At 35.3% G+C, this 18,203-nt stretch overlaps 1 protein-coding gene across 4 annotated transcripts in view; it reads right to left on the bottom strand.

Moving 5' to 3' along the window:
* Window positions 1–18,203, bottom strand: part of STX17 (syntaxin 17) — a 75,114-nt gene that overhangs the window by 48,366 nt on the left and 8,545 nt on the right. For all 4 annotated transcript variants that reach the window (XM_027549761.1, XM_027549764.1, XM_027549763.1 and 1 more), the window contains exons 2-3: window positions 15,191–15,376; window positions 3,682–3,747 (exon numbers count right to left, since the gene is read on the bottom strand). In XM_027549761.1, coding sequence (XP_027405562.1) covers window positions 3,682–3,747; window positions 15,191–15,313 — 189 coding nt within the window. In that variant the 5' untranslated portion in view covers window positions 15,314–15,376. The remainder of the gene's footprint in view (window positions 1–3,681; window positions 3,748–15,190; window positions 15,377–18,203) is intronic.

Here is an 18,203-nt window from a genome sequence, read left to right as displayed (position 1 = left end):
GCAAGAGTTGGCCTGTGAGCTATAGTTTGCTGACCCTTGCAGTAAAAGGATATTTTAAAAAGAGAGGACAAAAGAAAACACAGAGGAATAAATAATCAATAAGTAAGAAAAATTCCCAGGGGCTTCCTTGGTGGTCCAGTGGTTAAGAATCCACCTGCCAATGCAGGGAACACAGGTTTAATCCCTGATCCAGGAAGATCACACATGCTGTGAGACAGCTAAGCCCATGCACCACAAACACTGAACCTGCACTCGAGCCCACAAGCTGCAACAACTGAAGCCTGCATGCCCTAAAGCCCATGCTCCAAAACAAGAGAAGCCACTGCAATGAGAAACCAGCACAGTGCAACTAAGGTAGCCCCTGCTTACCATAAGTAGAGAAAGTCCTAGGGCAGCAATGAAGACCCAGTGCAGCCAAAAATAAGTAAATAATTTTTTTAAAATGTATTTTATGAAAAGGAAAGAAAAATTCACAGATCTAAAATCATGAGTTTTTAAATTGAAAGGGTCCAATACAAAGCACATCACATTATCAAATTTCAGAACACCAGGGTAAACAGATCACAAAGGTTCCCAAAGAGGAAAAAAAACTTGGTCCTATACAAAGAATGGGAAACTAGATGATATTTACTTTTTAAGAGCAACACTAAATTAGAAAGCCTTCAAAATTGAAAGAGAATTCTACACCTACTGAAATTAGTAATCACATGTGAGGGGAGAATAAAGGTATTAGACACATACTAAATTAAAATTTTACCTCTAAGGTACCCTTATTTGAGAGCTATTGAAAGATATATTCCAACAGAACAATGGAGTAAGCCAAAAATGAGGAAGATGTGATATCCAGAAAAAACAGCAACCCAACACAGAAACAACTGAGAGAAGTCCCAGAACAACAGCTGTGCAACAAACCTAGAAAATGAGTTCAGATTGGAAATGGCAGAAGGGTTTCAGGAGAGAGTCTTTAGGATACAGAATTGAAGTGACATATTTGAGCACATGAAAAATACTGACAGCATTGTGGCAGAGATGTGGAGCATTTTTTAAAAATTAACTAAAAATATACAAAAAACAGGAAATTTTTTTAAGTGAAAAGATTATTAACTCCAAAAGAAGCAAAAGGACAGTTAATATCATACTTAACAATAAAAAGGAGAAACTATTTCCTCTAAGGTCAGGAACAAGATAAGAATGTCCACTCTTAGCACTTTTATTCAATATAGTATTGGAAGTTCCAGCCACAGCAATCAGATGAGAAAAAGAAATAAAAGGAATCCAAACTGAAAAGAAAGAAGTAAAACTGTCACTGTTTGCAGGTGACATGATACTTAGAAAATCCTAAACATACCACCAGCAAACTACTAGAGCTCAATGAATTTGGTAAATTTGCAGGATGCAAAATTAACATACAGAAATCTGTTGCATTTCTATATACTAACAACCAAGTTATCAGAAAGAGAAATTAAGTAAATAATCCATTCACCACTGCACAAAAAGAATAAAATATCTAGGAATAAACCTACGTAAGGAGGTAAAAGACCTGTACCTGGAAAACTATAAAACACTAATGAAAGAAATGAAGACGACACAAACAGACAGAAAGCTATACCATGTACATGGCTTGGAAGAGTTAATATTCTTAAAATGACCATACTCCCCAAAGCAATCTATATATTCAATGCAAACCCTACCAATATGCCAAGGGCATTTTTCACAGTACTAGAGCAAATAATTTTTAAATTTGTATGGAAATTAAAAAGATCCTGAATGGCCAAAACAATCTTGAGAAAGAACAGAGCTGGAGGAATCATGTTCCCTGACTTCTGACTACACTACAAAGCTACAGTAATCAAAACAGTATGGTACTGGCATAAAAACAGACACATAGATAAGTGACACAGAATAGAGAGCTGAGAAATAAATCCACCTACTCATGGTCAATAAATCTACAACAAAAGGCTAGAATATATGATGGAAAAAAGCAGTCTCTTCAGTAAGTAGTGCCAGGACAGTTACATGTAAAAAAATGCAATTAGAAAATTATCTAAAACCATATATAAAAATAAACTCAAAATGGATTAAAGACCTAAATGTAAAACCAGAAACCATAAAGCTTCTAGAAGAAAACACAGGCAGAACACTCCGACATAAATCTTAGCAATATTTCTTTTGGCTCTGTCTCCTAAAGAAAAGGAAATAGAAGCAAAAATAAACGAATGGGACCTAATCAAAATTAAAAGCTTTTGCACAGCAAAATAAACCATCAGCAAAACAAAAAGACAACCTACTGGATGGGAGAAAATCTGTGCTAATGATGTGACCAATAAGGGGTTTATACCCAAAATATATAAACAACTCATATAACTCAACAGCAAAAACACCAAACAACCCAACTAAAAAATGTGCAGAAGACCTAAGCAGACTCACAGATATAGAAAACAAATTGATGACTACCATTAAGGACAGGGAAAGGAGGTGGGGCAAGATAGGGGTAGGCAACTAAGAGATACAATCTATTACATAGAAAATAGATAAGCTACAAGGATAAATATATTCTTGTACAATACAGGGAATATAGCCAATATTTTATAATAACTATAAATGGAATATAACCTTTAAAAATTGTGAATCACTATGTTATATACCTATAACTTATATACTACTGTATATCAACTATATCTCAATTAAAAATAAACACTAAACACATTCTAAAAGTCATTAGAGTAAAACCGACATTTTAAAGAAAACAAAGCAAAAGTCTACTGTTTATCTCTATTTGGCTTAGCAAGAAACAATGTCTTTATAATCAAAACAATGAGATATTAATCACTCATTTAACCAAAAATTATAATAATAAAATTATGGGGGAAGGAAATAGAGTAGGGTGGAAAGCTAGATCTGCACCTCATATAGCAAGAAGTGAAGAGACTATGTCTAAACTTGATTAAGAAATAACAGTCTACACATGGTATTTAGGAATAAAGAGCTAAATACCAGGGAACATGGCCAAAAGGATTAAAAGTAGTTTCTTAAAAGAAGGACCTGGAGATGTAGAAGGGTAGGTGCTATGTCTTTTTACTTGGCTTTGAACTATGTAAATAAATGAATTTCAAAAATTAATTTAAAATAATTAACATTTATCAAAAAGCCAATAACTGGCAAATAATATTTGCAACACTATATTACTGCATCAGTCTTATCAAAAGAAGATCAATTATCTTAAAATTATAAGGAACTCTGACAGAAGACAACAACATAATATATGCAAGGGACGTGAACAGACAATTCATTAAAAAAATTTTACTATCCAAGGTACATATAAAAAGTTTCATCTTTCAAAGCAATGAAAGAAAAAGTCCAGATTAAAACAGCAAAGCAGCATTTTTTTAACCTACTAATTAGCAAAAATTTGAAGAATGAGTAATATTAATGTTGTAAAATGGATTCATAATGAAAGTGTAAGTTAATATATCATTTCTGGAGAAAATTTTGGTAACATTAATCAAAACCTTAAAAATATGACTGACATCTGATTCAATAATTCCTGCTAAAAATGCATCTTTAAGGAAATAGTTACAAATACAATAAAAGGATTCAACTACAAGGGTATTTATTTTAGCAAAATTTCCTTAAGACTGTCTTTTTCATATTGATTTACCTGAAACAATAAAATAGCCTTACCTGAACTGTACGTCCTGCATTGATATGTTCTTCATGCAACTTGTCCCATACTCTGCACCTCTGATACTGTACGAAAGAAAAGAAAAGGTACTGAATTTTTTTTAATCACTAAGTGATTATCCCCAGTTTACCACAAAAATCCCCACTCACCCACCCAAACTTAAACATGCCAGCTAAAAAAGTTACTGACTTAGTAGTGGGAATTAACTGTTCAAAGACCATACAAGTAGGAAGTTTTCAAAAACATTACACACAAAATTCTGGCAAATGGTAAAACAAATAAAAACCACTAAATACTTTACTTTCTTTTACAGAAAAAGAGTATGTATTTTGTCTATAATGCATACTCCTTGGAGGTGAAAAAAATAAACACTGAGAATGTAAAAGAACGTGAAAAATGAAAAGATTAACAGCATTCATCAGATATTCTTACTATACATGAAGATTTTGAAATGTCTGTTAATGATAGAGTCAACTACTGAAAACTAAAATCTCATTTGAGAAAAAGGAACATCGATATCACAGACTAGAAAGTATGTAAAAATGAGAATGAACATTTTATATATTTTAGCTTTTTACCTAGATAATGTTTAGTTTTCAGAGTTTCATCTAAGAAATTTAATGAGCATAATGAAAAATTTTTCATTTGAGAGCCATAGCAAAATGTGGTAACATGACAATATTTGCACAAAATATAAACAATGTCAAATATCACATATTATTTTTGGTTGAAATTTTAAAAATCCAAATAATTAAGATGTCAGTAGATGTGAATAATGATATCGAACATATTTTTGGTATACCACCCACCCACACACACACAAAATCATCCTAGAAATATTCTGAAAGCACATAAACATGAAAATGTCCCATATATACACAGAAGGCCTAACAGATTATAAAAGTAGAGCACTAAAATTTTTTCCAGGGTATTTTTATATTCTCTATTGTTCACAATGCAGAAAAAAAAAAAAAAAAAAAAAAACTCTTGATAACTCCTGAATTTTTTTTATATCTAAGAACTAAACAATAGCCATTACGCTTAAAAATAACAAGACTATATTGAAAATATATTTGCCAAACATAAACTTAAAACCACTACCCAATCAAACAAATTTAAAATTTACTACTTTCACTTCTAATAAAAATTGAATGATGCCAGCAGATTCAGTATAAATGCTCTTTTAGATAGTGTTATATTAATAAAAAGAAGGGAATGGAAGCTAAAGATACATATGTGAAAACAAGTCACTTTAAAATTCATTACTTAATACTAATCTGTCATGATATTTTTAATAAAAATTAATGTTAAGGAAACAGAGAATCCAGAGAAGTCAGGGCTGCAAGAATTCATGGAGCAGAGTATCAGAGAAGAAAAAGCTGCATGTGAGGATATAACTGCATTAACAGGAGAGGACCATACAGAGAGAGAGTTCCAGAGATCTGCTGAGTTTTGCTTTTGAGTCTTCAGCTGAGTACAGAGCAGCACAAACATATAAGGAAACTACCTGAAGTCAGAAAAAGAATCACTGAAAAAGACCAGGTAGGCTCATCCCCCGAAATCACACAAGCCCAGAAACAGCTCATGTGACCACCAGTCAGAGTAGAAAAATCTCTCAACATACTGGAATCAGGCAGAGTACTCCAAAGTACTGTACTGTGTGAGGGAAAGTTAGGCCTGGAACAAAGGCTGTTCTGATCCTCTGCAAGCTTAAAAGAGCCTCAAAAGGATCAAACTGTTCCTAAATAACTTAAATGTATCTCAGAATAAATAAAGTTCAAAAGTACTCAAAGAAATTTTGGAATATTCAGTATCCAACAAATTCAGAATGTCTGGCATCCAATAAACAATTACCATGCATGAGGTCGCTAAGAGTTGGACACGACTGAGCGGCTTCACTTTCACTTTTCACTTTCATGCATTGGAGAAGGAAATGGCAACCCACTCCAGTGTTCTTGCCTGGAGAATCCCAGGGACGGGGGAGCCTGGTGGGCTGCCGTCTATGGGGTCACACAGAGTCAGATATGACTGAAGCAACTTAGCAGCAGCATGTATGCAAAAAAAAAAAAGCAGGAAAATATGATCTATAATAAGAAAAACCAATCAACAGAAACAGACTTAGATATGATAGAGATAATGGAATTAAGACAAAGATATTAAAAGTTATGATGTATTCCATGTTTAAGAAAGCTGAAGAAAACTGAAGATATGGAGATATGAAAGATAGTTTTTATTCAATTCCTAAAATTAAAAAGGTAGCTGAAATGAAAAATGAAATGGATGGATTGAACGGAAGGTTAAGACATGCAAAGCAAAGATTAGTAAATTTAAAGATGTAAAACAGAAACCATCCAAAATGAAACAGAAAAAAAAGATGGCCAATAAATGATTATAGTATCAATAATCAAAGGCCAATTGAAAGCAACATTGAAAATTGAAAGCAACTGTTATGAAGTTGGACTCCCTGAAGGAGAGAAAAAATATGTGAAAAATTAATGAGATAGTGGCTGAGATGGTGGAGTAAGAAGATCCTGAGCTCACCTCCTCCCACAGGTGCACCAAAATTTTCAGAGCAAGTATGGATGAGAACAACTTAAAGACTACCAGAAGAGATTTTCCACAACTAAAGAAGGAATTCCTTATAAAGAAGGAATCATATAGTTTATGGACAAAAGATACAAACTTTCAGTCATAAGATATATAAGAACTAGGGAGATAATATATAACATGATTAAGATAATTACCACTGCTGTATGTTACATACAAAAGTTGTTAAACAGAGAGTAAATCCTAATATATTTTTTTCTTTTATTTTGTATCTGTATGAGATGATGGACATTCATTATTTTTTGTGATAATCATTTCATGATGTATGTAAGTCAAATCATTATGTTGTACACCTTACACAGTTCTGCATGTCAGTTATATCTCAACAAGGAAGGAAAAAAAGAAAAATGAATGGCCAAAGCTTTTCCAAATTTGGTAAAAACTATAAACCCACAGATCCAAGAAACTCAAGGAATACCATAAATAAGAAAATGAAGAAAATTATACTAATGCATAACAAATGATAGTAAAATCTAAAAAAGAGTAAGAGGAAAAAAGATGTGAAGTACAGAGGAACACAGATAAGAATGATAGAAGACTTCTTGTGATAAACAGTGCAAACCAGAAAACACTGAAGCAACATCTTGAAAGTACTAAAACAATCTAAAAGTCAACCTAGAATTCTATACCCAGAAAAAATATTTTTTTTCAATTGAAGGCCAAATAAGACATTTTTCCAAACACAAAAAGCAAGCAGAATTCATTATCACCAGCAAAACTGCACTATAAGAAATGTGAAAGGAAGTCCTTCAGGTTGATGAGAAAACAGTACCAGACAGAAACCTGGCTCTACAAAAAAGTGAGAGCACTGAAAATAGTAAAATCAGTTCAGTTCAGTTCAGTTGCTCACTCGTGTCTGACTCTTTGCGACCCCATGAACCACAGCACGCCAGGCCTCCCTGTCTATCACCAATTCCTGGAGTCCACCCAAACCCATTTCCATTGAGTCAGTGATGCCATCCAACCATCTCATCCTCTCTCATCCCCTTCTCCTCCTGCCCTCAATCTTTCCCAGCATCAGAGTCTTTTCAAATGAGTCAGATCTTCGCATCAGGTGGCCAAAGTATTGGAGTTTCAGCTTCAAAATCAGTCCTTCCAAATACAGGACTAATCTCCTTTAGGACGGACTGGTTGGATCTCCTTGCAGTCCAAGGGACTCTCAAGAGTCTTCTCCAACACCACAGTTCAAAAGCATCAATTCTTCGGCACTCAGCTTTCTTTACAGTCCAACTCTCCCATCTATACATGACCACTGGAAAAACCATAGCCTTGACTAGACGGACATAAATTATATTACAATAATACTATATAGATTCTGAGAGAAGAAATTGAAGTGTATTGTCATAAAATTTTTATATGTGAAGTGATATATATATAACACATTACTTGAAGGTAGACTATCATAAGTTAAAGATGAATACTCTGAACTGTAAAGGAACCATTTAAAAATAAAAACATAGAGGTATAATTAATAAGCCAATAAAAGAGAAAAAAATACAATCTTAAAAATATGCAATTAATCCAAAAGGGAGTAAAACATGAAAAAAAAAGGGGAGAAAGAATAGATGGAACAAATAGACAAAAAGAGCAAGATAGTAGATTTAAAGACAACCATTTGATAAATATCTATTCATTATAAAACTTACCAGAAACTTGAAAAAGAAGTTAACATCCTCAATCTCATAGAAGCATCTGTAAAAACTATACAGTTAACATCATGTGTAGTGGTAAAAGATCATTCCCTAACATTGGGAACAAGGTAAGGAGTTCTGATCTTGCACTGGAGGCCATAGCCAGGACAATAAGGTAAGAAAGGAAGTGAGAGAAGAAAGCAAAGGAGGGAAGGAAGGAAGGGAGGAGGAGAGGGGAAAGAGAGGAAACAGAAGAGAGAAAAGAAAGAAGGAAGTAGGCAGGCAAAGATTAGAAAGGAAAAAATAAAACAGTCTGTCGTCATGACCGTCTACATAGAAAATATCAAAGACTCGATTCAAAGAGACGGAAAAGGAATGATGGGCAAATTACCTGTTAAGAGATTTCATAAAACAGTTTGCCTTTGCCAAGGGCTTCTCCTTAGGGTTTCTCTCTAAAAGGTTTTTAAACATAGCAACTTTGGAAGGAAGCATTTTCTAGATGCTATTGGATATACACTTTTCACAGAGTGGGCAGAAGGATTTGTCTCAGCACTATTTGCTCTTATGTGGCTTCCAGGCCATTAAGCTTTGCCCCAATATTTCAAGATGGGTGGAACTCAGAATGACATCCCCAATGTGATTCAGATTCCATTCTTTTCCTCTGCTGGATACTGCAACTTCTAATAAATACCCTTAACTGCTATGAATAAACTGGACCAAGAAAGAGGAAAAACAACTACAGAAAAAAAATCATAGATACTGTTTTTCAGTCATTTCAGGAAGATGTTTTGTCTCACCACATGCATTCATATTGTTCTTCATGTGTCTCATGGCCTCATGGTATACCATGGAACAGGCACAAGCAGAGAATCCAACATTCACAGAAACAACCTTTCCCCTGCTGCTGCTGCTGCTAAGTCGCTTCAGTCGTGTCCGACTCTGTGCGACCCCATAAACAGCAGCCCACCAAGCTCCCCCGTCCCTGGGATTCTCCAGGCAAGAACACTGGAGTGGGTTGCCATTTCCTTCTCCAATGCACGAAAGTGAAAAGTGAAAGTGAAGTCGGTCAGTCATGTCCGACTCATAGCGACCCCATGGACTTCAGCCTACCAGGCTCCTCCGTCCATGGGATTTTCCAGGCAAGACTACTGGAGTGGGGTGCCATTGCCTTCTCCGAGCCTTTCCCCTAGACTTTCCTAAAAGAGACCAAAGCACATTCTTATCCTGGTGAGAAAAAGCCGTGTCCACCATTCTCATCCTGGTGAACACCTTGTCTCCTTTTGCCCTCTCTTCTAGTTTATCATTTTGGATAACCCTGATTATAAACCCACACCACCGTGTGATGAACACCTCTGCACAGGCATTTTCAGGCTTCCCGACATTAATCCCTTTGTGCTCTTTGGCAGTGACACCAGGTCTCTCAGTTTCGCTTTGCCTGCTCGGCAAGGAGAACAAATATTCTAAGAGTAGTACCCGGGCTAAGAGTTCTCTCTAGAACGCCTCACCATTTACTTAAACAACTTTATATATTTGTAGGCTCACATTTTATGTCATTTCATCTTCCAGAATATTCTGATTCAAAATTGAAAAACAATGATAATAATTCTGCCTCATATTGCATAGAGTATAAAAACATAAAAGCTAATCATAATTATTAAAAATGATTTTCCAAAATTATATAATGTTTCCACTATGTGCTCAGTCACTCAGTCATATTTGAGTCTTTGCGACCCCATGGACTATAGCCTGCCAAGCTCCTCTGTCCACGGGGATTCTCCAGGTAAGAATACTGAAGTGGGTAGTCGTTCCCTTCTCCAAGGGATCTTCCCAACCCAGGGATCGAACCCACGTCTCCCACGTTGCAGAAGGATTCTTTACCATCTGAGCCACCAGGGAAGCGCAAGTTATTTATTACTGATTTGGGAAATTCTATGACGATATAACACAGAGAATGTTCAAGATTTAGGAGTTTAGGGTATAAAAGCACTTTAAACCTTATGCTGACACTTAAAAGATTTATTTAAATTTACAGGCATAGTAGGAAAAAAAAAATGCTTCAGTTGGAGAGAAAAAGACCCAGAAATACTATGGAACTGTAAAATTATATGTGGTATCCAAAGGACTGACGTAAGATCAATGTGTTTGTGGTATAATGTATGATGGGAAGATGATGAGAAAGAAGCAGAGAAAGTAGATGAAAAGCTTCTTTTGCTGGGTATAAGAGGATATCTCAATGATCTGAATGATCAGAACCCCTTATAGGGAAGATAATGGCTTTATGGAGGATTAACCAGGTAGGATGAGATTATTGTAGATGATGAAAAGTTTAAGTATTCAATTCAAATAAATTATTAAACTCAATAAAAAAGAAAAAAATCAAAGACTCAAAAAGTAAAGCTACATAATATTAACAGATAGTCCAATGAGCATAAGCCATAAAATTAGGATTACTCATGTAATGAAGATAAATAATATCTACCCAACAGTGAGGTTAAAAGTAATTCACCTTATTGTGTCTGCCATATATGAAAAATGTAAAACTCAAACACAAAGGATCTCAGGAATGTTGTGACTCTCCTAATGATTATAAACAATTAACTGAGCACCAATGTTGAGTACCTGAAAACAATAACTTACTTGTTAAGTAACTCATTTCCAAGTATCAACTTTGCATTCAGGGATTCTTTATATAATATCTCAATCCTCAAAATAACACTATGAGAAAGATTTTAATGTTACCTTTACAACTCTCTAGAGATCAATCATGGGCCTCTACAGACTCCCCATGAATGGTTAAAATGGTTGTGAACCTGAAGGTCTACTGCACAGTGCTGTGTGGGAATGGTGTATTTGTATCTGACCCAGGACGGAGTCAACCAGGTAATGTTCCACAGGATGTTACTAAGTTGGGATTTGAACAAAAAACAAAGTTTGAAAGATGAGCAAATGGAGTGGATACTGCTAATAAATGTAGGAAAGCCAGAGTATTCAATTCTATTTTTTCCATTTTCCTTCTTCACTGGAAAATGAGCATAAAAATAGAACACTCCACAATAGACAAGACTAAGAGGAAAACAAAAACCAAAAAAGAGTGAGAACAAACTTAAATCATGCTATATTTCAGGCACAATATTAGAAGATTAATATATTTAGCAGCATGGTGATTTCAAGAAAGTAATTTAACCACTCCAAATCTGCTTCCCCACCTAAAAAAGGAAGACAATAAGAAGGCTAACCTATTGGGATGTTGTGAGATTAAATATGATAAATACAAAAACTTTATACAGCATTCAACAGATAAACACAACAGCTACTGTCTTTATTATTATTATTTGCTCACGTGTCAAGTAAGTTGTAGAAGAGATTAGTGTCTTGGATGAAGACTGAATAGATGAAACCTTATGTCTCACAACAAAATTCTAAGAAAAAGAAAATAGCTCAGACTCTATGTTTGCTACACAATGTTAAACCTAAATTAGGTTTAATTATTAAAGGCTGTCATTCCAAATACCTGCAGAGGAGAAAAGGCTTTAAATGATTTAATGTGTGTTTGGGGGGAAATTACAAGAAATAACCTCCTAAAAAATTAGTTAAGTTGGGACCACTGACAAACATTTCTAAAATGCACTGTTTTTACAAAATGTCATTTTTTTGTATTGTCTATTTGCACAGTGGATACAATTAGGATGTTTTTGGTTGCAAATAACAGAAAGCTCAAAGTTTAAAGAAATGGCTTTACTAATAAAGATATTTATTACCTCACATAAACAGCACCCTAAAAGTGGGATGATAAATTCAAGGGTAGTTTAGTTCAGAAGCTTACAAGGTTGTCAAGCACCCAAGTTCTGTCTGCTTTATTACCTTCAACAAAGAGTTTTCACTCTCATACTTATCCCCTCCTGGCTATAGTTACATATACAACAGGGAGACAGAAGACCAGCAGAACTGCTTCCTCCCGTGTACATCTTTATACAGTAGAAAAGTCTTTTCCAGAAGTTCCATATCCCAAACATGTTTTTCCCTCAAGTCTCATTAGTCAGATATGTCTATTTTTCATTGCTAACCAAACACTGACAAGCATGATATTATCACCATTAGAAACATTATCATCACCACCTGTGCTGAGGCTTTCCTATCCTGTAACACAGGAGAAAGCAAACTGAATCAGGTGTCCAGCAGAAAAAAACTATGAGGGGGGAAATGTGATTGTAAGATTGAAACAAACATTCTCATACTAAAAAGAGAACTGGGAATAGTTTTTGTTGTAATCACAAGTTAAAAAAACAAATAAATGAAACCAAATCAAAAGTAACAAATCAACAAGATGAATTATATCTGATTTGGTACCACATAGTTCAGGCTTCATACTGCCTAAATAGTCCATACCACTCATTTTCACACTTAATTATATGTTGCCTCATCATATCTGAATATTTCCTATCTTATTTCTTTAACTGGAGGGTAAACTTCTTACAGATTAGAGACCTAATTTTTTACATCTTTCAACGCTAAAAATATAAGAAACAGCAAACATCAACACTTACGAAAAGCTAACATATATTTATATCCTGTAATGATTTCCCTTCTCATTAAACCTGGCAGACAGAAGAAATATTCATCTCTGCCTTTTTTCAAAATTTAACCAAAATGAGAGTAAAGAACTTTAAAAGGGATCAACCCACAAGAATAATGAGAATACAACAGGAGATATTAACTGACGAGAAACTTTAACATTTTGGAAGCTGGAAAGAGAATGGATATGTTGCAGCTGACTTAGTAGAGCAGAGAAAGTTGAAACCCAGGGTTGCAGAAGGGGTGGAAAGTGGGAGAGAAAGGCAGTGAGAAATAAGCCAAAGGAACAGCACTATTCCAGAAAGACTCAGTTAACTAGAGGTACCACAACCAGGTAATCAGGAGGATGTGTATGGTGGGGCATGCTACACAGTAAGTTTTCCCCAAAAATTCTATAAAATTAAACAAAGAAAATTATGTTCAAAGCTTATTATGTTGTTGTTCCTATTAACTATGCTTAAGTCTGTTCTATGTTAGATAACAAAGCTGAAATGCTAACACTTCAAATTTCAGGATTACATTCTAATCAAGTCTATCATGTGTAATAAAACATAATGCTGAAGGACCTATGGAATATAGTCCCAGGTGTCCACAGCACACTACTCTCATTGTTTTCAGATGTTGCACAATCAGTCTACTAAGGCTTACCTTCAATTTCCCTTCAGTCTGACTTTCTTCTTTTAAATTCATATTGGATGACTGATGGCTAACATAATAAATATTTTATCTTTCTACACCCTTCCCTCAAGAAGCCTATCTCTTTTTGAAAATGAGGCACTGTTAGACACCTGGACTCTAAATTTAGTTCTTAACTCTATTGTCCACAGTAAAGGCAGTGGCTTTTTAATGTTTTTACACTGCCATAAAGTATCTACTAAAATATGCTATTCAGACTTATATAGATTTAAAAAATCACCATTAAAACTAAACTAGAAGTCCTAGAGATAGAATGATCAAGATTATGGACTAAAATATAGCTCAGTGTAAGTCCAACTGCTTAGCCTCAGATATCACCTATACAGTAAATTATTCTGATACCATTTAAAAGTTTCTCAAATAGTAAAATTTTCAGAAAATGCTAGAGGAAAAAATGTTCTGGCAGAAAAAGATCTATATAACTCTAGAATAATTTCTTTTCTGAAGTCTGGCACAGCAAATTAAATCAGTAACAGACCTGTTTCTATCCCCACCCACCTTTCTCCCAGGGTCTGGCCTTTCCATCGATTATCGGGTGGTACATGTGGCTAGGATCTGAGGGTAATGACAGCAGGCATGTTTGTGTAGAATAAATACAAGAAAGGGGCAATTTGCCAAAGGGAAAAATGTCAAAGGCAAAATAGGACAATGAAAGAAAGAAAGAGTCTTAATAGACCACAGTCCACTTATTTCTTCCTTTCAGAATCAATTCATTTGCCAAATTCTTATCTCATTAACTGAACACTTCAACATAAGCTCAGGACTTTGAAGCACACCTTATCAAACCTCCCACCCAGATATGATTGATCAAAAGTAAACAACTCCATTTCCATACTGTTACAATGCTAAAACAACACGCCTTCCTTATTCATTAAAGCATGGAATCTTTATTTCTGCTCACAACAAAAATAACCAGTTTACCAGACAACTCCTTCATCCTTAAAAGTCATAATAGTTATCATGGAGAAAGAAGAAAGAAACTAAAAGATTATGAAATGTTAATCTTGAATTCTATTCATATTTACATTGAAATTTTCACCTTATTTTTCTTGGAACTTACTTTCTAAACTTTTACAGAAGACTTAGGTACTAGAAAGACAGTTGGTACCCATGAGAGAAAAAGCTGGCACTCTTCTTACTTGTATAAGGTACAGAGTTGAGGGTGATAAATACTGTTTATACTGAAAGGCTTAATGACCACTTCCGCCTCCCACCCGCTCCCAGCCAAAAAACATTTAATGGAGGACCTCACAACTTAAAATTTGTACTGGGGGAGGTTCTCCTGAGAGATCAAATACCACTGATTTGTCCCACAGCAAATAAGACAACACAACCTGCCAAATCCATGCTCAGTACACAGTAAACTTCATGTTTCCATAAATGCCACAACCACTCCATCAGACCCTAGCTGGGCCAGGTTGTATGCAACCTCCACCATAGTCCCCCACGCTAGTTCTTCCCCCTACCTATCTCGTAAGGTGACCTCTAGCTAATATTTGGGCTTTGGGGTTTCGTCAAAGGGAAGCGATGAAGCTGGGAAATTCTCTCATATCAAAAAATGATTTACCTCTTTAATCCAAAAGCACTTGAAGAGGACAGGAGTTACTGATGAACACATCCTCACAGTTAAGAAAACCTGCCACTGGGTGAATGAAATTAAGGCAAGCCCTTTAGCGGAAATCCATCACCTTCACATTATAGTCAACTATCAAACAAATTCTAATTATTAACTGCTAATTCATCACTATGTACAACTAAAAAGGCATAGATTCTATTCTTATATCTTTTCATTAAAAAAGGAATAATATCAGAGGAGTATTTGTAGAACAGAAAAAATGAACAATGTTGTTAAATCAACAGGAGCTAGATGTTTTAGCAAAGTCTCTTACCTGAGATTTTCAATGGAGGTGAAATGTACAACAAATATAAATCAGAATATGTAACTGTTTCTTTAGTAGAAAAAGAAAAAACTGGAAAAAAGAAAGAAAATGAAAAAACTCACCTTCTCAATATTTATCTGGTGCTTTCTTAACCTCTCCAGATCTGTTGGAATTACTATCTTAGTAAATTTCTGGATAGCTGGTTCAAGACGCCGTAATTTCACTTTTTCTTCATCTTCAGACATCCTAAAAAAATGCTGTGTCTCTCCTACTTGCAACAATTATCTTCTCCACTCATGTAGAAAAACCTAAAAGGGAAATATTTAAGAATTTTAAAAATTAATTTCCATTATTTTTAAAAACCAACAATTAGGTAATTTTATAAGATATTCTGAACACATACTCAACTTGATGCTGAACCTGAGTGACTTGTTAACAAACTTAAAAATGTTTTTAAATTTATTTAATTAGAGGATAATTACAATATTGTGATGGCCTCTGCCATACATCAACATGACTCAGCCATAGGCATATATATGTCCCCTCCCTCCTGAACCCCCTTCCCACCCCATCCTTCCTACAAGTTAGGTATATTCACTTTAAAATGTTTAGAAACTAGGAAATAGAGAATAAAACAAAATCAATGATCTCACTTACAGTTAGCTACTCTTTCCATTTTTCCTTCCCCCCATCCCCCTATTTTTTCCATTTTGATGTATGTCTTTCCAGGTCTTTTTAATATAATGTATGTATATATTTAAATAACTTTTTCCAAAAAACCAGAAGCATACTGTTCAAGTCTTCATCACCCAATGTATCTTTGACAGTGAATAATGTTTTCTAAACAGGTGTCAACTTGCAAAACTGGAAGAAAAAATTTTATTCTTAACATTTCTGCTGTATCAAACTCTATTTCCAATATATATCTAATTATACACTTGAAATATAAAATGCAACTCTTCTCATTGATGTTCTTTAAATTGCCTCTTCCCTTTCTTACAGAGTAATTAGCATTGTCTATAATCAATACAAGTAACCAGTGACAGAGATGGAATAAGAACCCAGTATTCCTGAGAGTACAATCAAAAATTCTTTCTAATTCACCAGTAGTTTTTCTACCAGAGTTGCAGAGAGTCTAGGGTTATGTCTTTGGGGTCAGGGTAGGTGATGATAAAAGCTGTCAAGTGGGCAGGCTCCAGGACCCCACACCTGCTTCAGTTTCAGAAAATTTTGTTTCATTAATTTCATAAATTTGAACTTATTTGATTTTATGTAAATAAAGGTCTCCACTGCCTAAGCAAGCTTGAAAACCACTCCTGTACATCATGTTTTCATGCTATCTAATTAGCCACAACCTCTCCCATATTAAAAATAAATAAGTTGACTATGTTAATCTCATTGTGGTATCCTAGACTGGGGTGCATAGAGACAAGGGTTCAGGACTTTGAGGAGTCACTGAATCCTTACAAGAAACTAGGACTATTTTTTAATTATTTCAGAAGATAGAGTCAATTGCTTTCATGAAATTATCAAAACACTCTATCACTCCACAAACATTAAAAACTATTACTTTAAATGTTTCTCTCTTTGAAGTGTTGGTTATACAAATTATCTTATCCACCAGAAACTTGGTCTTTACATTTGATCTAAGCTTGAAAGCAAAAAAGGAAAATCTCCAGCCACCACAAATAAAGAGTCTAACAGCTAAAGTGGTTAGTGGACATTAGAGTGCACAGGAAAATTCAGTCAAAAGAGTTGGTCAACAGACCCAACAAAATGGGAAAATTCATAGCTCAGGGTCTAGAGATAATAAAGTAATCTAAAAATGAAATTAAAATTGGTACATTTTAAAATAAAAATATAAAGAAACAGAATTTTTTTTTAAATTAGATAATATTATGAAACACTAACAGGCCAATCTGAAAATAAACCAAGTAAAAATTCTACAAATAAAAACCTCCAAAGGTGGGCTAAAAAGTAAATTTTGTAGCTGGAAAGAGAACTATTGGCCGTAAGCTATCAGTCAGAACAAAGGAAAAAGGAAAAAGAAGATAAGCAACATAAAGGATAAAATGAGAAGCTCAATAACAAGTAGGAGTCACATTCCAGTAGTCATGTATGCACGTGAGAGTTGGATTATAAAGACAGCTGAGTGCCAAAGAATTGATGCTTTTGAACTGTGGTGTTGGAGAGTCCCTTGGACTGCAAGGAGATCCAACCAGTCCATTCTGAAGGAGATCAGCCCTGGGATTTCTTTGGAAGGAATGATGCTAAAGCTGAAACTCCAGTACTTTGGCCACCTCATGCGAAGAGTTGACTCATTGGAAAAGACTCTGATGCTGGGAGGGATTGGGGGCAGGAAGAGAAGGGGACGACAGAGGCTGAAATGGCTGAATGGCATCACTGACTCAATGGACGTGAGTCTGAATGAACTCCAGGAGATGATGATGGACAGGGAGGCCTGATGTGCTACGATTCATAGGGTCGCAAAGAGTCGGACACGACTGAGTGACTGAACTGAACTGAACCAGAGTCATTAAGTCTCCATTAAGCTCCAAAATCACTGCAGATGGTGATTGGAGCCATGAAATTAAAAGACGCTTACTCCTTGGAAGGAAAGTTATGACCAACCTAGACAGCATATTCAAAAGCAGAGACATTACTTTGCCAACAAAGGTCCATCTAGTCAAGGCTATGGTTTTTCCTGTGGTCATGTATGGATGTGAGAGTTGGACTGTGAAGAAGGCTGAGCGCCGAAGAATGGATGCTTTTGAACTGTGGTGTTGGAGAAGACTCTCGAGTCCCTTGGACTGCAAGGAGATCCAACCAGTCTATCCTAAAGGAAATCAGTCCTGAATATTCATTGGAAGGACTGATGCTGAAGCTGAAACCCCAATACTTTGACCACTTCATGTGAAGAACCGACTCATTGGAAAAGACCCTAATGCTGGGAAAGATTGAAGGCTGGAGGAGAAGGGGATGACAGAGGATGAGATGGTTGGATGGCACCACTGACTCGATAGACATGAGTCTGAGTAGGCTCCAGGACTTGGTGATGGACAGGGAAGCCTGGCGTACTGCAGTCCATGGGGTTGGAAAGAGTCAGACACAACTGAGCAACTGAACTGAACTGAA

This window comes from Bos indicus x Bos taurus, chromosome 8 (assembly GCF_003369695.1).
Source record: "Bos indicus x Bos taurus breed Angus x Brahman F1 hybrid chromosome 8, Bos_hybrid_MaternalHap_v2.0, whole genome shotgun sequence".
NCBI lineage: Eukaryota > Metazoa > Chordata > Mammalia > Artiodactyla > Bovidae > Bos > Bos indicus x Bos taurus.
The sequence above is the reverse complement of the archived record's forward strand: the minus strand, read 5'-3'. Positions and strand labels throughout refer to the sequence as shown.